The 22,543-nt window shown below is 40.0% G+C and overlaps 1 protein-coding gene across 1 annotated transcript in view; it reads right to left on the bottom strand.

Annotated features, from left to right (window-relative positions):
- Positions 1-6,651: 6,651 nt before the first annotated feature.
- ubl3a (ubiquitin-like 3a) overlaps positions 6,652-22,543 on the bottom strand; it is a 34,943-nt gene continuing 19,051 nt past the window's right edge. Inside the window, exons 2-5 of the mRNA XM_085364548.1 lie at positions 15,424-15,532; positions 12,512-12,598; positions 10,133-10,210; positions 6,652-8,478 (exon numbers count right to left, since the gene is read on the bottom strand). Coding sequence (XP_085220674.1) covers positions 8,426-8,478; positions 10,133-10,210; positions 12,512-12,598; positions 15,424-15,532 — 327 coding nt within the window. The 3' untranslated portion in view covers positions 6,652-8,425. The remainder of the gene's footprint in view (positions 8,479-10,132; positions 10,211-12,511; positions 12,599-15,423; positions 15,533-22,543) is intronic.

Below are 22,543 nucleotides of genomic sequence, written 5' to 3'. Positions count from 1 at the left end.
AAGTCAACAGACTCAGGACCGTGACAAAAGTCGTCAGATATCCAGTTAGAATCATGCCAGAAGCTACCAAAGTGTCTGGTTGTGTCAGGGCTCTGTGTGCGGGCAGGTGGAGATGTGGATCCAAGTGCAGGACTCTCAGACGGAAATATAACTGAAAACCACAGCTTTATTGCTGCCACCAACAAAACAGAAACCAAAACATGAAAACACTAACTGGAACACACAGGCAGGATCTGAGGGTACGACGCAACACCGAGCATGGGAAAACACAGGGCTTAAATACACAGGGTAGTAATGAGGGAATGGGCAACAGAAGGGAGACACAGCTGGGGGAGATCAGGGCTAACGAGACGGGGGAGCTAAGCTGCACACACTAACATAAGACAAAGACTTCCACAATAAAACAGGAAACAAGAATTACTAAACCAGATGCAGACATGACACTGAACAGAAACTGTAATACACATGAGAACCCAAAACCTAAGAACTGATCCCTCACCAAGAATAACAGAAACAGATCTATAATGATAATAATAAACAAAGCACCAGAACATCAGAAAACAATCCATAATGCAAAAATAAACCAAAACATAATAAACTCAAAATACTGGGTCCAACGGACCCAGAACCGTGACAGGTTGTGTGAGAGGGGGGCAGAGGCCTGTACAAGAACTGGACTCAAGTGCAGGATTGAGGTGCGGAAGCATAACAATTTAACTAAAAAGAAGCTTTTATTTACAATGACATTGGATTGAAAAGGCAAAACAAAACCTAGAACCTTGGCTTGATACCTAATATGATACTAGTAAGGGAATACTAGCATGGTGGCTTGAGGTATGTTACATAATGGGTGACTGGTGGAGTGGTGCTCAGGGGGCACACTGAAGAGTAAGAGAAAGAGTTAGTGGGTGCATGGATTGGGCCAGAGGTACAGTGGATACTGAGATGGAGTGGCTCACTTTAGCAGGTGAAGGCTAAGGCTTGGAGGGGGAGGTCTGAGTGACTGGCAGAGGAGCGTTAGATGTTCTGACCTGAGTTTTTAAGGATCTGCGTGAGTGGTGGTGGCAGGAGGGCAGGCAGGTTAGTGTGATTGGTAATTACTTCCTGGAGTGTGACTGAAATACTATGAGGGTTGTGATGAGAATCCAAGAGGTGAGTTTTAGTGGTGTTGTCGTGACGTAGCGAGCCAATGGAGCTAGGAGCAAAGGAGATAAGGTAAGCAAATAAGAACTTGGCTCTCGAGCTAAGAGTGTGAGCCTGTTACCAACCTAGGTGGGTTGATGAACTTGCAGTGAAATAATGGTGAAACTGGCCATAAATACCCTCCGCTGATTGCCACAAATTAAGTCCAGGTGAGCTGCCCAGGTGAGAGAATGGCAGGCTCGACCCGAGACAAGTAGAGGAGGCAGGGATCCACACAGGACACTCCCAGCTGCTCATATTGACCAAGACAGGACGATGCAAAAGTTGTTGAAGGACATCAAATATTAGTGAGGGTGCATGTATAATTTTCAGTCTGTTTGTGTACTTTTAGGCCTGCGTAGATTAGCGGAAATCCAAAATCATTTTTAATCATTCCACCCTGGAAAAATAACTGTTCAAAGAAATAATAAAACACCACAAATCAAATCAAATCAAATCACTTTTATTGTCACATCACATGTGCAGGTACATTGGTACAGCACATGTGAGTGAAATTCTTGTGTGCGAGCTTCACAAGCAACAGAGTTGTGTGTGTGTGTGTGTGTGTGTGTGTGTGTGTGTGTGTGTGTACACATATTTTACAAATTAAATAGAGTAAACAATAAATAAAATATATAAATATACAAAATATAAAAAATATACAATTACCATGACATTCAGCTCCATGGTGAGTGGATGTAAACTTTTGACCACAATCGTAACCATGACCTTTGGAGAGCTGAGTTTCACCTAACCTAAGGTGGTCTTTGATATTTACAGCTTGTATATTAGAATATTACAGGCTCTTTGCATTCACGCCTTTTATATTATTCATGAACTTTTAACTATAAAAGTCTTTTCCCCTCTGAGCAGAAAGAAGATCTTTAGCTGCCACAGAAGTGCCATCTGTCGTCGACAACTTTCCTTTCTGCTTTACATTATTCTTCCAAATTTCTTCTTACCTGATAATAACCCTAAATATTGTATAGCCACCAATCTCTTTTCCAGTGTTTCCAAATGAGTCAGATAAATAGATTAATATTTGAGCTAAAAGAGCAACATGTCTATGAAGTATGTCCAGCAATAACCAAATCAAACATCAAAAGCAACATTATTATTGATTGTTCACTTCCATTGAAACACATTGAAACATTAACATGAAAAATGCATGACATGAATGTTACTGTGGCGACCTCTTGTGAGGGAAGGGAGTAACTGAAAATAGCTTTCTCTTTATTGCATGAATTTTACCTTTGTGATATATGGGTATGGAGGGCTTTGAATGCCAAAATGAATGAATAAAATAAATAATTATGTCATGGTCCTTAGTCTGACGACTCAGTGTTTTGTGTTTCTTTATATCATCCTATGTTCTTGTTTATTCTGTTATGTCTTTTGTTTAGGTTTGCTATGTGTTTGGGTTTTGTTTTATGCCTGCCTGTGTCTGTCCACGGTGTCTGCTTGTAAGTCTGTTAAGTTCAGGGTCTTGTCAGGTCCTCTGTGTCTGTTAGTTTCCTGTTTTATTCTGAAGGTCCTTGTCTCATGTGGGTGTGTTCAGTTTACGTTTCCCCTGTCTCGTCAGCTGTGGTTTGTTCCAGGTGTGTTCCCCTCCTGTCTCCCATCCTCTGATCACTGCTGTGTGCATTTAAGCCCTGTGTGTTCTCCTGCCTGTTGCCGGTTCGTCTGCGTTCATGTCCTCCGTCACCCTGAGTGGTTTCCCTGCGTCTCTCTGTCCCTTGCCGTCCCTCTCCCCGTCCGGTTATCATTTCAGGTTTGCTTTTTAGTTTTCCCAGTTTAGGTTACTCTGTTCTGTTTCTTGCCTCCCTGGCCTTGTGCATTAGTTCCACCTCCTTCAATAAAGCCTCCTCACTTCTGAAGTGCCTGCGTTTTGGGTCCTTAAATAATTCCACACGACTGCTGCCCCAGCCGTGACAAATTATCTATTAATTAAATGTGTCAATAATTAATGCATTCATTATATAAATAATGAATCAAATATGTCATTATTTCTTGCAATTGTAAATAAATAAATAATTTCTTAAATGTTTTAAATGATTTGACATTTAATTAATTATTTCTATATTTAATTCATGAATTAATTCAATTTTACTTAATTTGTGACCCACTTAATTAATTAATTATTTAATTATGTATTAAATTCATTCATTCTGGCACTCGAGGCCCTCCAAAGACGGTATAGATGCAGTTGAGTTTTATTGTTAAACAACATAAGGTGAGTGTATAAATTTAAAGCAAATGGTAGTGAGAAAAAAAAGAAGTTACCAAAGTGTACCGTACAGCATGTTCATCAGAGCTGATCTTAAAACTCATCCACCAACCTATAGTTATTTATATATATAAACACACACACACACACACACACACACACACACACACACACACACACACACACACACACACACACACAATAAATAAATACTCAAAGCTATCAGACGACATGTGCATTTATAGTGTGGAACGATGAGCTGTCATAGAAGTATTCTGCCAGAAGATGGCATCATCCTCAATCTTTACTGCAAACAGAATTCACCCGCTGAATTCAGGCAACTCCTGCCTTGCAACTCTGTTTGAAAGATCTTTTTCCATAATTTTATTTTTTCCCTTATAATCGATGTAAGCACAATAAAGGAATGCTGAGAGAAGCTTCATGAGAAGATATCACTGCACCAGGGTTTTAACCCTGTTGTTGTGGTCTGAAGTAAGCATGAGAGATATGTTTTATTAATGTTTACAGCCAAGCTCAACACTTAAATGTGGATTTGTATAGATCACAGATATTTAGCTCATACTGCAAATTATAAGGAGTTCTTACGGAGACTCAGATTTCCTTGGGAACACTGATTTGTATAAATACTGTTGGTGTATTGTTTGGAAGCAAAGCAGAAGTGATGCTGGCATGGTTAATGCCTCACACGCACACACAAACACACAGAGAGTGGTGCTTTTCACTACTGTAACCACAGCCCGCTCTGTCTGTACCCAGTCTCTTCGAGAAAGAATAGCTGTATTCATGTTAAATGTGGCCCGCGTTACTGTGACACAGCATGGCTGCAGGGAGGAGAGGAGGGACAAAAACTACACAGGACTCCACTGGTAACACAGAAACAGTCAGCATCTTCAGTTTGAATAGCTCTTTATGCTTCTCTTACACTGCACTGCTTTACACCTAGTGATATTCTCAGACACATATCTTTTATTTCTTTAACCACTGAGCAAATAACACATGTAACATATTTTGTTTGCTCAGTGTGTCGTTAGTAGACGAGTACATGACGTTTAACACGTTTGCAAAACTCTCCCAGGGCAGCAGGCTGGGTTGTTCTCTGTGCTGCTCCTCCTGCTGCACTTTGGTCTACTCGATGTTGAGCAAACTCAACAAGTGACTCAATGCCATCACGTTTTTGTTTTTTTTGTTTTACAAATCAGAGTTTATTCTTTCTCGCTGTGTACGACTGTATCGGTAACTTTGAGTAAACATTCTGACTTACTTGACGTGTTGAACACGAGAAACAACACAAACATTAATCAGGGGTTTTTATCCAGTGAGAAACTGTTGACTGTCACCTCACAGGAAGCATACTCCTGCACACAGACATGCTTAGTTGTTGCATCTGTAGTGTTTTTCTTTCAGTGTACCCATACTCATTTTTGAAGTGTCATAAGATGTACTGCAATACTTAATAATACTTAATATTTTGTACACAAAAAACTGCAGTACCCCTCACATTTTTAAACACCTGAGATTTTTAAACGCAGCAATAATTGCGCATCATTACTGCGTGTATCAACTATAAATATGTTATTATTCATATTTATAGCTGATACTTCATTTAAGCATTTAAGTTCATTTAACTAAAACAAGTAAAGGAGGAAACAACATTTCGATCCTGTGCGTGCGTCCTGAACAAATTGCAGACTTGACAATAATGTTGAATTTGAAAATATTGCTTTATAGAGTGCATCAATAACTTATGCAGCAATCTTACACATCAGTTGAAAACGTCTTTGGATCATTTACTGAAACAACAACTTTCAGTAAAACAATAAAATTCTAGTGTCAGCGGCACTGCTATTATATTATTAGACTTTTTGCATCATTTTGAATAATCAGCTTTGTTATTACAAGAGTGTTTTTACAAATTTAAGTAAAATCTATTGAGTTTTTTTCTTATTTGTGTAGCACAGCCTTAAACACTTAAAACATCTCTACCACTGCTAAAATTGGTGGATTAACCTCCCACCTGATGTGTTTTTGTATATTTAATGAAGCCGTGCAAATTCTGTGCATCACAGCATACCGCAAGATGTTTCCCACATACTCACTTACTTTTTTTTCCCCCAATGTGTACTGTGATAGTGTTGCTTCCTTGTTAGTTTGTACCGCCTGTCTGATTCCACCACCAGATTGTGATGATGTGTAATCTTGGTACACATTCATCTTTTCTACAGAGACATGAAAATAAGGAGCTTTCAGCTTCAGGAGGTCTAAAGTGATATCTTGATATGACTCAGAAAACAGATAAAATCATTCAGGCTCCCGCTACTGGTTTCTACTATTCTACATCATACAGTCATGTGAAAAAGTTTTCATAGCGCTCTATGGAGTCATCTGAAGTACACTCCTACTGCTTCCATAAGGATAAGTAGCAGCCAGCTGCTTCTAATTAAATGGACTTGTTTAATTGATCATCAGCAAGTGTGAGCACACCTATAAAAACAGAGGTTTGGACAGTTTGCAGATCTGGAGCATTCAGCTGTGTCTAAAGGATTCAGTTAGCACGTTAAACACTAAATTTCATGGCAGTACAATTAGAAAAATACTACGGGGCTTGTTTTTTTTGGCCAGTAGAAATGCTTTTCTCTCAAAAAACAAAAAACACAGCAAGATGGTTTAGGTTTGCAAAGCTGCATCTGGACAAACCAAAAGACTTTTGGAGCAATGTTCTTCAATGAAAATCAAACAGCATATCAGCACAAACACCTCGTACGAACTTTCAGCATGGTGGTGGAGCAGTCATGATTTGGGCTTGTGTTTATAGCCACAGGACCTGGATACTCTGCAGCTTCTCTGTTAACAGCACCATCATCCCAAATTTTACAGTTTTGTTAAATTATTGTGATATTGATGCTCAAAAGAGACTAAATGTGTTTTACTTGTTCCAAGAAGTTGAAGAATCTAAATTTAAGCCCACCTCTATTTACAACACTAACCTGTGAGTGATAGTTTCAAGGTGAAATTCAACATACCAGAGTCACTGTAACAAGAAAAACTCTTTTTAGAATAATTTGCTGAAGTTGTTAAGATGAAGATTGGAGTCCGGTGTCTTGTTCAGCCCTCTGGTTAAAGTCCCACAGACTGTGAGCTAAGATGCTGTTAGAATGATTAGTCAGTGGCGCTTAAAACATTACAGTTCACGTGCAATAAATCATGACAACGAGGTAGCGCACTTCAATAACTTTTATTTAGTTTACAGATGTATTCCATTTTGAAGTTTGCAGGGGGGGAGGGGAGAGCATTAGTGCTATTTACAATTGGTTTGAAAACGTGTATCTCTGTACAGATTTGAACCCTGATCAATATAAACAATATTTTTTTAAGACCTAGTGCTGTTACAAAGCGATTCTTTAAAGCAAAAACAACAAAACCCCACAAAGAAACAGGATTATATTACTTTATAAACAAATGAAAAAGAAATGAATAATAAAAGAGAAAGAACAAAAGAAAGAAAACAAAAATCCATCAGTCCATAAATGATTAGGGAGGATTTGCTGCTGTTAAGCACAAGACATTGTCAGAGAGTGACTGTGAACTGGCTAGAAGCTAACCGTATACACAATCATAGACTAAACACCAATATAATGTATATCACCAAGATCTAAAGTCGTCATTTTCTATATAAGATTCATATTAAATATATTCTACACATGTTACCTTAGTTTGGAACATTACTTCCACTGGAAAAATATAAAATAAAACAAAGCTTTTTATACATTTGTTTTAATCTAATGAAGGAGCACATGCTTTAGTTGTGCAAACTGGACTTATTAATGCAGATTTAAGAGGCAAATTAAGACAAATAAGGACCCTTTTCCTTCTGAGTTAATGTCCGTGCTTACAAAGCAACTGTCTGAGAGATCCTTCACAATACTGCTATAAAAATAAAGGGAGGGGGGGCACAGTGAGACAGCGACGGCGTGTCACGGAAAGAAAATTGGCATGATGTTTCATTAATCACAACACTAGTCGGTCGATAATATGAGTGGACTGTCAAAACACAGTCACCAAAAAAAAAAAAATCATGAACAAACAAATATCGAAAAACAAGACCTTAAAAAAATGGTTGTTTTCTATTTGTTTGCTTGTTAGGCTTCGTTTGGCTAAAATACAGCGGGCTCAAAGGAGTGGGATGTGTCGCTCTCGACATAAAAAAAGGGAATCGTTTCTCTCTTGCGACCTTTAAGGGCACATGCAGAGGAGGGCAGTAAAGAGGGCACAAACGTGTGTGTTATTATGTGTGTGTGTGTGCGTGTCATGTTTTGAGTTCTCTGATCAGGCACGTCTGCGCTTTGTCTGCCGCACTAAGGGGTATCACGCAAGCACGCGCGGCTCGATGTGAGGACAGGAAGTCGGAGCGTGCGCGTTTGTTGGTATGCTGATGAGCTGTTAGTGGTTAAAATTCTCAGCGGTCTGTATGAGAAAACAAGGCCACACGCACAAATTTGGGCACTGCATTACAATGACAACCGGCCAGAGTAAAGAGCCAGTTAGAAAGGTGACTTGTAAGAGACCGCCTGAGGATGGCTCGACAAGGTGTGTGTGTGTGTTTACTGCAAATGTGTGTGTGCATGCATGTGTATGGCAGAAGGCTTCAAAAGGATTTCATTAAGAAAGAAAGAAAAAAAACATGCAAATCCAGTTCCTTCTCATTTTCAGTTATGACAGCAAATCAAGTACAACAAAGGAATCAACTCTATCTTTAATCAATTTACTGCTCTCCAAGTCTGTCCTGGATCAGCCTGAGCCTGCTGTCCTTCTATGCATGTGTATGAGGGAGAAGGGGAAAAACAGAGAAAGTGCGAGTTTGTTTGTTTCGTTAAATGTCTCTATGAGTATTCGCAGTGTAGACAGGCTACAGGACAAGGTACAAGCTCATTAGGTCCAGGACATGGAGGGCGAGAACAGATGCAAAGGATGAAAGGGGGTGGCGGTGGAGGTGTGTATTTACAGAATGACACAGCAGTTACTCTCCCCGGTCTTCTCTCTGTTCCTCTGACCTGGACACACAGCACACAAACGTCATGATTAAGCAAACACCCACACAGCACTGTCACAGAGTTACTCAGCTCAATAGTCAGACATCACCTCAAAAGGACAGATTTAGAAACATACTGGTAGGCCAAGTTCAGATACAGCAACACTGCATGGAAATACTTTTGATATACTACAACCATATAACATATGTAGCTCATAAATGTTCAAAAGAAGGTCTAAATCTCCATCTCCTACAGCTGAGCAGCATTTTGGGATTTCATGAGACTGGATCTGTTGCTCAAACTCTTTGAGTTTGTTACATTTCCTAGTGGTACCTGAAGCAACATTGCCTCATTTTTTTTTTTTTTTTTAAATGTAGACTCTTGAAATCTACACTTACAGTGTTGTGTAAAAGTCTTAACCCATCTCTCATTTCTTTACATTTTGTTAAAATGGGAAATTGGTGCTGCAATTTACTGAAATGTGGAAATGCAGCATAAAAATCTTGAAAATCGAGATTTGGTATGACCACAGGCTTAACTTTCTTAGGCAGGATGATCCAACACTGCTTTAATAAGGTTGGGGAGGCCAATTCATGAGTGATAGTGCTCCTGACTTTGTGTTTTAATGCTTTTCCTGCTTTGGCAGTGTGTTTGGGATCATTGCCATGCTGAAAATGTATTAAATGTAGTAAGTCAGATGCTTTCCAGTTGGTACTTCATAGTGGATCAAAATCTGATGGCACTTTTCTAAGATCTCCAACACCACTGTCTGAAATATAGCCCCAAACCATGACACAGCCTCCACAGTCATCTAATTCTACAGATGCTTGGAGATAGTCACTGTTGTACCTCTCTCCTGACCTCCAACGTACATATTAATACCAATTTGAACTACAAAATGTCACATTTGTATTCATCACTCCATTGCCATTGGTTTTCAGTCAAGATCTTGTGCAGTTTGGCATATCTCAGCCTTTTCTCCCTGTTTCACTTCCTTAAAAACATCTGCCTAACAGCTCTTTGGGAATCAACTTGTTGGTGCAAACATGCTATTTTATGTCTCTCAGACTGTGTTGTCTTTGAGATTTTTCATAGATTCAACTAAAGAAACGCTGGCTCATTCTTTAAGGCTTGATAAACATAAAAAACATTTCTCTGAAAATGGTCAGGTACAAGGACTGGACTGAAAAAGCAACCAAACTTTAAAAAGCCTAGAGAACTGCTGCTCAAGAGCACTATAAAAAAAACATACAAGACCAGAAATTAAAAAAAGAGGGGCGACTCAGGTCTTTTGTACAATTCACATAAAGAGTACTTCAAATCTAACTTTGTAACTGTTTCTCCACATAACAAAAGTTCATTCAGATTCATTCTTCCTCACATGGGCTCACAGATACCCAGTATGAGAACTTGATGTCCATTTGAACTCTATTCGCTTGTCATAGTCATAAAAAAATGAAGCAAATCTTCTGGCATGATTTATATTAGCTATACTCTACACAGTGTGTTGTATCTTGGGGATACACTTCAAGGAGCCAATTATTTGCACTAGTGGCTGCTCCTAAAACAGAAGCCATGTGCAGAAATAAATAATGGCTGGGAGCGGAACATTTAACGTTGTTCAGCGTGTGAAAAGCCTCCTGAAAGGAAAAAGGGGAGACGGGGAGCTGGTTACCTTGGGAATTTGGCTCAGGCAAAGTCTCTCTGGCAACTAAATGCATCACTGTGGTCTTCCCCAAGGGCAGTTTGAGAGCTGAGAGAGGGAGAGAAGGAGGGAGAGGATGAAAAGGTTATTCAGTGCGCTACATTATATTTGCCTGCACAGTGTCACTCAGCAGAAGTATAACATGACTTTTTAACAGCTTTCTGAAACTGAGTGTAAATTATAGATTGGATAATGCTGAGCTACACATAGAGAAAATTAAATTGTCAAATTATGCGATTAAAGTGGGATTGCAGAATAATAATCACTTGAAATTGTTGGCAATCTGAATCCATATGTAACTGAATCATTTAAAACACTGTTCACAAGCGGCTCAAGGAGCGGCTAGTTTCTTGCTCTTGAATAAGACGACCCGGTTCCAAGTTTTATTGTTATTTGCAGATAATATTGCAACATAATTACCAGTAATAAAGGTGCAAATTAAACGATACTTAACACTAAAAAGGATTAATTAAAAAAGAAATGCACAAAATATCTGACACACGTGTAGAGTGTAGTATGTACATGCACATGTATACAGTGGATTCAAGTTCAACGGGATTAGTTAGCAGACAAAAGTGAGAAAACACAAATGTGGAGGTTGCAGAGCACCCTCTGGTAGACATGCTATGTAACATGTTTGAAGGGTGTTTTTCCCCATTTCTTCTTTAGTTTTTAAATTTTAATTTACCAATACTGATATATTAGCTACTATAAGCCAATATATCTGCCCTGCCAACATATCAGTTGAGCTTTATTGTTTTTTTTTTGGTTTTTTTTTTGTTTTGTTTTTTGCCTGTCCCTTTATTGGTAGGCATTCATGTTAGTATGAAAAATAATGGAAAGCAATGGCTATGAGGAAGGCAGGTGAAATATCAATAAAAAAACAACAACTTTGTAATACCGAATAGACCAAAACCAATAGATGAGCTGCTGGATACCCCTTAAAGAGATAATATAATCCAACTTGGTGCCTGCAGCCTGGGTCAAGAAGCCAAAAGGAGTAAAATCAGAGGTCGATCAGTGCGCTTGAAAGTAAATCAGCAACATCAGCAAGGAAAAAGCAGCCAATAAGATTGTAAAATATTATTTTATTATTGTCTCACAGCACTCTAACGAACCTAAAAAACAAAAAAAACACAACCCACCCACACGCCTTGGAACAACCCTGCAGGAAGGTGAGGCACCACCGGATTTTGTATGAATGCAGCATAAATGCACGCTTCATCCTGTCTACTGACGCCACTCGGCCCTGCATGCGTGTGTGTGTAGCACAGCCTCGCCCTTGGCCACACAAACACACAGACCTGCTGCTCTTTTTAAAATCCATGACACAGACACCAGAGGAGAGAGATGGAAAAGGAGCACATTCAGTCTGAAATGGTGCCTCCAGGTTCATCTAAATGTTTCCATGAGACGCTGTGGTATGCCCTCGCCTTTGGTAGGTGTGTCAGAAGTGCTCGTCAGCAGTAGCAAGTTGAAAAGGTAGCGCTCACAACAGACTGCCATAGGTGCATAACATAACAGGTTGTTCAGTGCAACCCTGCTTCTGTTTAAATAAGAGTTTTGCTACCTCGTTGTTGGAGCTGGGCACAGTCTATTTCAATAGGTTTTTACAAAGTCCTCAGACTACACACACAGCTGTAATTGGCATGGGGTTAAACAACCACTGCCTAAAGGCTGGAGCCCAGAAATGTCGTGAATACACAAAATAAGAAGGAAAATTTGCAGGATCTCTCACCGCTTCGCATAAGTTCATATATAGTTATAACTTTTAAAACTACACACTGCTGTTAACATGTAATAGTTGGCAACTTGTGTGTGTGCTTTAAAATGTGTGTGTCTGTACTCAACAAGGATTCTGTGTTAATGTGCAAACATGCTAAAAGATAAGGGAATTATCAGATGGATGGCAGATAGAAGGGTTAGGGTGCGCTGTAACACCGTTAACCACAAAGCACCAGTCAAGTCTAAATTGGGTTAGGCAGATAAAAAGCCTAAAAGCCAGAGAGAGTGAACTGGCCTTCCACAACAGAAGACGTCCTTTTCTGCCTTTCACTCTCGCTTCCTTTCTCTCTCTCCTTTGTACCACTTGAGGTCTCCTTTAAACGCCAGTCTTCCCTCTTTCCTGACCAGCCTCTTTCCCCTCTTTTTCCTCTATTTCCTCTCTCCTCCCTCTTTCCCTGTCAAAGCAAGCTTGTCCAGAGCACTGAGGTACCTCTGTTCTGTGACTCAGGAAAAGGATGAGAACAGCAAAGAACTTTCCAGCAGCGCACGGCTGTGATTTTGTGTGCATGTCTATGAGCGAATGAGCCATTTTCTCTGGGTGGTGTAGCTTCAGTGTTTTCTCACCTCCTAGTGTTACGTTGCCGTGTAGAAAACGTCCCTGGTAGATGAGCCTCAGGATGTTAGGACTGCTGACCTGCTCTTCCTCCCAGTCTGTAGGAAAGCAGAGAGAAAGGAGGAGACAGTTAAAGAGAAAGGAGCCCTGCTGGTTCATTTTTACCTCTTATTTTACTCGTTTTCCATGAAGTATTAATTTGACATTTCACAAGTACAATTTAATGTACTTCAAAAGCCACAATATACAAGAATCCTAAAGCTGTGTATAAAAAGCTGTCGTGTCGGCGTGATGAAAATGCTGAACACAGTGTAGTGAAAAGAAATCAGTTGCTGCCTGGTAAAGAAAAAAAAAAAAGAAGAACCACAGACAACCACACTGAAGATATTTTAAGACATTTAGGGCCTTTATTTTAAATCCTTAAAGGCAGAATGTATAATATTTGGGCTTTGCGGGATGCCCTACAGAACGTGAGAAAGAGCCGAGGCAAAAGAAGAAGACGAGGTGTGGCTCGGGAAGAGCTAAGGACAAAAGTGAACGCATTAAATGAGAGAGAAACGAGAGTGCGGAGTTGCGCAGCAACAGAGTCTGGCCACCAGATGTTTGTCTCTAGCTAAGCGCAGGGTGTTGTTGCTGACTGAGAGCCTGCTCCGGGTCTCTCAGGGTTCAGATGGGTTGTCTGGGAGGAACACAGGGTGCTCCCAACACTGACGGGATTGAACGGAAAACTTCTGTTGTCGAGGAGAATTCGAGTCCAACTGTGTAATTTGTAGTTTTTCATGCATCGTGGAGTTCTCTTAAACTGGAGTACATTAGCGGCACCGTGGGAAAAAGCTAGAGTTTTGAAGGTGACGTAAGGTGGGCAGTATCAAATGAATTCTAACCCTGGTGCACAGCAGCAGCGAGGCAAGTGGGTGTATTACAGAAAGGAAGCGGCTGCACTGTGATCCCACATTCCTGTATGCAATGATAATCAGGCTGAAAGGAGTTCATTCTAATTACCCTACACCAAAGATATGCACATTCCCCACACTGCTATATAGACCTGCATGTAAGCAATTAGCAGTTGGTCTGACAGCAATAAGTCTGATCAAGTAGTTTCTAAGCAAATTAACAAATATTTGTTTACAGTTAAATTGTTTAATTAGAGTTTTTACAGAGATTCGGTAGCTGTGCCTGCATAATGATAATATTTATTAAACACCACATATTAAATGCAAAAATGTTAAAGAATATAGAACTGTAAGTAAAACCAAAGCTGATGCTAAAATCTGACATGTATAAAGCAGATGTGAAAACCCAGATCTTTCTCATGTAAATCAAATAAATAATACAACTGTGTTATAAGCACCTTTGTAATGAGGTAAGAAAGAAAGTCAACTCTAATGCTAATTTTGCTGTTAACCTAAACCTTGAACTGTCCGTTAATCTTGTTTGCACATTACAAGCTAGAGCAGCTCCACAATCATCCACCGTCTTCGCTAGCTCGTTGCTGACTGTTTGGTGTCGAGCAGGTACATTTTCCACGTGTTATTTTTTAGTTTTTAAATGTCAAACATGAAAAAAAAACTTCCAATACTGAAAAAAGTGAACTGAAAAAGTACAACTGCAGGCTGGACAGGTAAACAATGATATTTTTCTTTTGCTACAGATTACTATTATAAGAATATATATTTAACCTGCTTTTTCACTTTTAAAAAAAGTCAATCAGCTTTGAAAATGTGGTTACTGTAAAAATAAGTTTGTAGATGTCTGTAAGAATTAATCAAATATATGAAAAGCTATATCTTAAAGAGGAAAGAGAGAAAAAACAAGTGTGCCCTGACTGCTTCCAGGAGTACCCTTGTACTGCTGTATGGATCATGAGTGCATTGCCACGTCCATAAAAACAAAAGTCTTGGCAGTTTGTTGGTGAGGTGTGTATTAACACAAAGCCACAATCTTCCCAGGAGGAGATGTCCCAGAAGGTTCACCCCAACGTCAGACCATGCAAAAAAAAAAAAAAAACTGTACAGAACCCGAGAGCTAAATCTCATACTCTACAGGCCTCAGATAGCATTTTAAATGTCAAAGTTCACAATAGTACAGTTTAAAAAGGCCGAACAAGTATGGTTTTGTTTGAAAGGGTAAACAGGAAAAAGCCTCTTCTCACTAAAAAGAACAGGGCAGCACAGACTAGCTTTGCAAAGCTGCCTCTAAATGAGTGGAGATGTTTGTCTACAATAGAATGCTCCGTGTTTGGTGAAAACCAAAAACACTATATCAGCACAACTACCCCATACCCTCTATCAAGCACAGTGGTGGAGGGCTTAAGAGGTAGGCTTATTCTGTAGCCACAGAACCCAGGTATCAGGTCATTGAGTCACTGAGTCAACCATGCACTCGTCTCTATACAAAAGTATTCTAGAGTCAAATGTTAGATCTGTCTGAAAGCTGCACCTTAGCTGAAATTGGGCCATGCAACAGGACGATGATTCCAAGCACAGCAGCCAATCTGTAACAGAATGGCTGAAAAAGGAAATAATCGAGGTGCTGCAATGGCCTAGTCAAAGTCCAGACCTCAAACTAATTAAAATGTTGACAACCTTAAAGAGAGATGTGCACGAATACCTTTAAAGCTCAACGTACTGAAGCAATGCTGTAAAGAAGAATGGGACTACAGTCAAGCAGAAAAATGATTTGTGTTATTGCTGCTAAACGTGGCTCTACAAGCTACTGAATCTTGGGGTGTGCTTAGTACAGTGAAAACCTTTTCACTGTACTGTAAGCGACTGCCTTAGACCACAATGATTTTATTCATAACGTAGGAACTTGTTATTGCTTTCATATTTATATTGCACATACATTTATAGCAGACTCATACCTCTGCATATCGATGCACATGTATCTGATGTGAATAGCAATACATAATTGAGCTACTCACCCATTGGCCAGTTGTCATAAACGTGTTTGGCGATATCTGCTGCAGAGTCGTTGGGAGAGAAGAGGAATTCTTTCGTCTTTCCACTGACCAAAATCAGCCGCAGGTTTATCTGCAACACAGGTAAAAGCAAAAAACAAAAAACAAAAAAACAGCATTAGTGAATGTGAGAAACAAAAAATGAAGACAGAGAAAAATGCAGATTCAAACAAACAGCTGTCCCATATGTCAGATTATAGAGCTGGGTCAGGAAGCACACGGTTTCAAGTTAGTAATTTAATAGGAAACAGAAGAAGGATATGAAGACCCTGAGGAACATCCTTCCGTTGGATGAACTCCCATCAGTCTCTCCAACTTCCTCTTCAGCTTTCTCAATTCCCTCAAACTGTATTTCTTTGTCTTTGGTTCCCAAGTCTGAAATTGAATGGAAGTTTGTCTCTCGCTTACCATTCCTCATTTTTTTGTCCCTGTAGGTGTTTGAGCGAGACATTTTTCAGGCAACTAAAATTAAAGATTTTCTTAAACCTTTACCTGAAATTAGAAATGCTGTATCCATGTTTGTTTTGTACTGTAGTTTATGTAGTTAGTCACCTGTGTTTTTAATTACGTTTCCACAGTCATGTCATGTATGTATTTTTTAGGTTAATTTCCTGGATTTGTGTGTAGAATTTAACCCCTCCAATGTGCAATCACTGAGTAACTTTAGATTGATACTATTTATAAATCAGATTGTGAAGCACCTTAGTAACTTAAACACTACCACAGCACATGTTGACCTAAACATTTTGGTTTTAACAGTCTTAGTTATTGTTGTTGTTGTTTTAGTTGTTTTAATTGACTTATTTTATTTATTTATTTGTTTTTACTCTATATTTTACTGCATCATTGCGGTGCATTTTATTTATTTTAGTGGCATTTTACATTGTTAAGCACTGCAAGCAGCATGGACTGTTTGGAAATGCACTATCTGAATAAACTTGACCTTGACTACCTAACTTCACTATTACTGAATACAAACTCTCATTATGTGTACTGGATAATTCGGCTGACACATTACAAAAATACATCCACTGAATTCTTCTGTACTGAAAAAAGTACATACTTGCAGTTTAACAGAGAGAGAAAAAAAAAAACCCCTCAGTGGTGATCTCTGCCCCGCGTAGAGACAAGGTCATTATTCACCAATGTGATTGTGCATCTAAAAAAAACCACATAAATGAGAGGGACACACGTGTTTTGCTTCCAGCCACATGATTTTGTTTCTCTCACCTTAGATCACCAGCTCCCAGCGAGAAAATATACACAAGTGAACTGAACACACGTGGGGGTGTACATTTAGAACCGTTAATTTGCAGAGCAATTAAACTGCCGAGCACTAGGATGCAGATGAGAGGCCTGATATGTGTTTAGCAGTGGTACAGTGTGCCTTTAAGAGCAGAACTCAGTGGTGTGTGCTTGCCTTTGCTTACTGTATTTGTGTGGCTGGGCCCCTGTGTGCGCATGGCACGAGCACGTGTGTCATTGTTGTCAGTGTGTTTCCATGTGCCAAGTATCTGTTAGCCTTCTACACCACACCCCGTGTCCTACCAAACCCACTCTGCTGAGTGCCACACACACACACACACACACACACACACACACACACACACACACACGGAGCCGGGTGGAGTGATGTAACAGAGCTAACACCAAAGGATTGAAACTGAGATCTCTTTAAGTACGTAACCAAATCAGCTTATAGGTTTAAGCATGGACGAGCCATACAGAAGCATGTGTATATATATATATGACATACACAAAACATCACGTACAATAAACATAATGAGCACAAACACAGGTAAATGTGCCTCTAAGAGATTAAATCAACTTAATAATGAGATAAGATAATTTCAAGCTTCAGTTGTGTGTGTGTGTTTTTTTTCATCTATTTGCAGGTGCACTGTGTACAAACACATGCATCCAGGCAAACAGACTCACACAAACACACCTTTAACGACTGGGAAACGCTAGAAATAATTCACTGCTGCTTCCGGCTGTGATTCACAAAATATACCTTTAACAACTTTGATGACACAGATCATAAAAGCATGAATTTGCATCAGCTTTTGAGCAGATGCCTGAAGGTAAACATGCACACTGTTCCATCTGTTTGATTGTTATAAACACAAACACCTGAACGTTACAGGCAAATGCAGAAAAGAAGCAGAAATGAGCACAAAGTGAGATTCAAAGGAATCCCCTTTGCATACGAGAGGTTTTGCTCCTTCCTAGTAGAACACCTGGTAGTTACCATGGTGTCACCATGGCGACAGCCAGTGGTGAGCGGCTTAACCTGATAACACCTACAGGATAGCTTCACTTCAACCTCCCACCCCCAACCCCTGCCCATTTTCCATTGCTGTGTCACATCAAACCATCTTCCCATGCTTGCTGCAGTCTCTGCATCACCTCACTCACTCTGTCTCTTTCACTGACTCCATCAATCTCTGGCTCTGTACAGCGTACAGTGGAGAAATGTACAAGGCCGGAATAACAAGAAGAATTGAGCTAGCCTGGGTTAAACAAGGCAAACTAAGCCTTTCTTCTTATATATGTCAGCACAAGGGTGAATTTCTGCCTTTGCCTCTCTTCTCTGTCTCTTTTTCTTTGCTTTCTCTATTCTTACAAGTCTCTTTCTCTCAGTGTACTTCCTGGAAAATGCAAATTATTAGAAAAAATAAATGCATGACAGATGCAGATGTTTCCACTCCAACTGAGAATGTTTGAAATGGTTTGCGTATCAAAATTATGCAAAAATCTCATGCTATGGCCAGTGCAGCTGCCAGATTTCCACAGAACTGAAATTCCTGCAGGACTTGTGAACAATGTGCAAGCCACCTGGAACATCAGAGCATAAAATTAGAAGAAAAAATCTTTACAAAAGACTCGTGTGCACTTCAGGGACATCAATGAAAAGTACCAGTCCTTGTGTTCTGGTGGCTCATGGTGGTGTAAGACCTTACATTGAGCTATGCTGCTACAGATGAATTTCTCCCCTTTTCCCTCTCTGTTCTAATTCTGATTTCACCTGAGTCGAGATCTCAGCTCTCCCTTGCCATTTTTCCCTTCCCTGCCCCCTTTTCCCAGAGGCTCACTTCGCCTTTCTCTCTTCCGTAAAAGGGCAAGGTAATGAGGTTGCACAGCCAGCTCAGGGAAGTATATTCAATTACAGTCTATTCTCTCTAACAAATACAATTGCTCCAGGTAAGGGGAGGAAAACAATTCATGCGTAATCACAGTACAAACACATATCTCCAGGCAGACTGCTAGTTACTCATGCATACAAATACTACATCCTAACCCACTGCCAGACGCACTCTGAAATGCCAGAAATTAGCACTGTGAACATTTCACTAGCTTGCAGAGCTTGTAGAGCTGCGAGAAGAAGAAGAAGTCATTTAGCAAGTGTTTGCAGAGCTTGCAAACACTTTCATGCCCTCCCGTTGGAGACGCGAAAGTGTGCAAGCTCCAGTAACAGAATGCGGAAGCATCCTTGCTCCTATTCCTGGCTGCTTCTGAAAATAACACAATAAAGAAACAGGTTACTTATGTGGAAAATTGGTGACACAGCTTTTTGCCTGTCGAGCCTCTCTGCTCCACTGCAGACCAGACATTCACAAAGTCTAACACTAATGTGACCCGGCTGCCAACAAATGCCATGCCGTAAACATGTGAGCAAGCAAGCCCTCTTAGCTAAACACCGTTTGCACACGGAGGAGAGCAGGAAACTCAATGCCATCTATAATTATTCCTCCCTGAGCGCCGCTCTCAACTCTTTCTCAAGGCACTGTTGTGTGTGCATATGCACGCATGTGTCTGTGTGTATGTTTACAAGTGCATTAAAGAGTATTGCTGCTCTTTAGACCCTCTGCAGCAGTCAACAAATTACAGAGTGGGAAGCCATCCTGTGGGAATATATTAGAGCAGCTTTATATGTAGTCTGCGCAATAAGGTTAGCTGCTGCTGTCAGAGCGGATTCATAACTGCATGAATGAATTTAAGAGAGGACATGGGTGATTAACCCGGCTGTGGTCTGTTTAAAGCGAGGCAGCTGGATCCAGCAGCCAGCTCGCTTTGACTTGCCCGTTAAATCTGGAGAAAATTCGGCTGTAAACCTGAGAAATGTAGCTGCACAGCACTTTAAATACTAATGAATTCTACGTCAGTGATTTCACAGACAATTGCGGAGAGGTCACTTTTCTTTCTGTCACTGCTCTCTGGCTGTAAATATTAAATGCTACAGAATAGGCCATGTTCTGGTAACCTGTAACACATTTGTTGCATTTTTTTAAAATGACTTAAAGACGTGTGAAAAAGAAACAGCGTTGCAAGCTCTCAGTAATTTTCCAAAGACACAAAAAAGAACCACAATGTTAGTCTCCATTATCGTATAAATTATGCGCAGGAGCCTTTATTTTCTTTAATTAAAAACACGCTGAAAAGGGATAGCGCTTTTAGAAAATCACTGTGCATATTGGAAGTGCTGGTTAAATGCGTGTATTAAAAGCCACGAGCTTCATCTGCGCGCATGTGCAAACTGTAAGCGAGCGCATGGGAAAGCAAACTCTTTCGATTTGTCAGAGAGCCTCATTTTGAGTTTGACATAATTCAATATTCTACACAGAGGTATTTTATCGCTTGCACGAGTTCCCTCTGTTACGTTCACACATACACACAAACGCAGTCGTTACGTAACAGTGGCTGACTTATAAATGTGTGATACAAAAAAGCAAAGATTTGTAATCTTTGAGTCTCTGTGGGCATGTGTGCGTCTAGCAGCGTTCGGGGGGGGTAATGCTCTAATCACATTAAACGTTAGCTTTTGCAAGCTTATCTTTCTTTCCTCCCTAAAATGTGCTACCTCTAATCTTTGTTTTCAGACCTGAAACGTTGCAAACTGAAGTTTAGCAGTTTCAAGCAGGATCCTTGAAATTATGCTGAATTTCAAGGATCCTGCCCTCGGTTGTGGGCAAAAGACCTGCAACTGACAAATAAAGGCTATCTCATCTCTCATCAAAGGGTGTGCCAGGCAACAGATTGGTGAACCAGCTTGTTAGGTGCACCAATAGCCAGGCCAACTTTACTTCTTTATCTTTTAATGAATGGGTGACATGCAATGACTTCTCCCCACTAAGGGAGGTGGATAAATTGCGATAAACAAATGTGGCTTTATTAAAAATAAAAACAATATGTGAAACAACAGGAGATGTGGGCGTCTTTTGTGTTTTGCATTAACCAGTGTCAATGAACTTCTTTGCTAGTGATGCGATAAAAACAATAAAAACTGTGGCGTAATCGTGACTGGATATTTAATAGACTAACTGACTGCATTTTAACAAAATGTTTCCCTGGCAAAGCAATGATGATGTGTTTAAGTGAAAAGGTGAAATAATTAGGCTCAGGGACAGAGAAGAAATATGGATTAACATAATTTTTAAGAAATATTTTTAAGAAACAGTGCAACACTCATGCACATTCATACAGACATGACTGTGCAGATGATAAATTTGGATATCAGCATGTTCACTGTAGGAAAAGAGAGCAGAAGGACCTTTACCCAGTTGAAATGTTTATTATTAACTTTGCTATCTTTATAGACCACATATCTACAATTGCTGGTGTGTCATGCTTTGTTTTGACATGGCTTTCCAACAAACACTAGATAGGTATTGTTTCCATGAAACAGAGAGAGGTCAGACGAAAGACAGTGGTGCTAAGGTTAAAGAAAGATAATTTGACAAGAATATACACTTTGAAAATAAATTAAGCCAAGAAGAAGTCATTATCGTTACATGTTTACATCATGCCAACAAGATGCAAACAAACTGGCAGAAAGGGGCCGAGGGAGAATCTTTCAAGCAGTTGCCAGACTGAGAGGAAACCTAATCTTCCTCCAAACTTTTAATGTTAAGAGAAATTGTCGTCTTTGCTCTTGCAACAAGAAAGCTCCAGCAAAGCAGTCTGGCTGGTCAAAATTTATTCCAACACTGCTGATTGTGCCTACAGCCATGCTATGATGGCTGCTATGTCAACACTTGTGGTAAACAGGGGCCTTGTTAGTCATCTGTGCTATTTTGTTCTGTTTTTCTGGATATATGTGAGCTCCTCTCTGTGATCATGTAATCAGTGTACAAAATAATAAAAACACCATCTGACTGAAGTCCTTGCAGACTCGAAGCTGGAAGTTAAATGTGGCACATGCACTTAGTTTTGTGGTGCTCCTCTTCTGTGTTCGAACGACAAAAATACTGACCAGGATGCACGCGAGCTACAAAACGCAGTCAAGTTTGTACCTATTTAATACATAGGAGAGTTGGTTCTCTATGGTTCTTGAAGCTTGCTCTGTTTCTTTTCTCACGTTGTATTGACAAAAGTATATGGACATTACACCTGCAGGAGCTGCTCGGCCCATATCCATACCAATAGGCGCTCCTGGTGCGCAATTTCTGTCCTGATGTTAATGCCAGAGGAGGTTTGGGGCTCTGCAGTTAGTCAGGAGCCCATCAGTGACTTTTACAGATGCTCAGCGACCTTGTAACTTTATGTGGTCTGCCACTTTGAAGCCGAGTTGTTGTGGCTTCCTCTTTGCAATAACACCACTTACAGCTGATCGAATATCTGAATATCTAGGACAGAAGAAATTTCACAAACTAACATGCTGCAGCAGCTGCATCCTGTTACAGTATCACAGTACCAGGGAGCGCTTTAGAACGACCCATTCTTTCACAAATGTTTGCAAAGGCACGCTGCATGGACAGGTGCTACCTACCTGAATTCACAGTTTAAGATCAGTGTCCTAAACCTTTCGCCCTTTTAGTGTACTCGAAGCTCATGCTTTATGGTTCTTGAAGCTTGCTCTGTTTCTTTTCTCACATTTGTTTAGGTAATTTGCATATTTGTGGTCTTGAATACTGAATGCAGTAAGAACAGAGAAAGAAACCTTGACAGTGTTCAGCCTTGCTTGCATTTCCTGTTTTAAATGGAATTTTCAGACCTCGCTTTATTTTTATTTTTTCCCACTGTAGCACAACCACAGGAAGGAAACAACAGGGCAACAGGTGTTTATTTTTACATAATGACCCTG

Source organism: Diplotaxodon limnothrissa, linkage group LG10 (assembly GCF_057381915.1).
Source record: "Diplotaxodon limnothrissa isolate DT_005_m linkage group LG10, D_limnothrissa_male_GT1.1, whole genome shotgun sequence".
Lineage (NCBI taxonomy): Eukaryota > Metazoa > Chordata > Actinopteri > Cichliformes > Cichlidae > Diplotaxodon > Diplotaxodon limnothrissa.
Note: the sequence above shows the minus strand (reverse complement) of the source record. Positions and strands in the feature narration are given on the sequence as shown.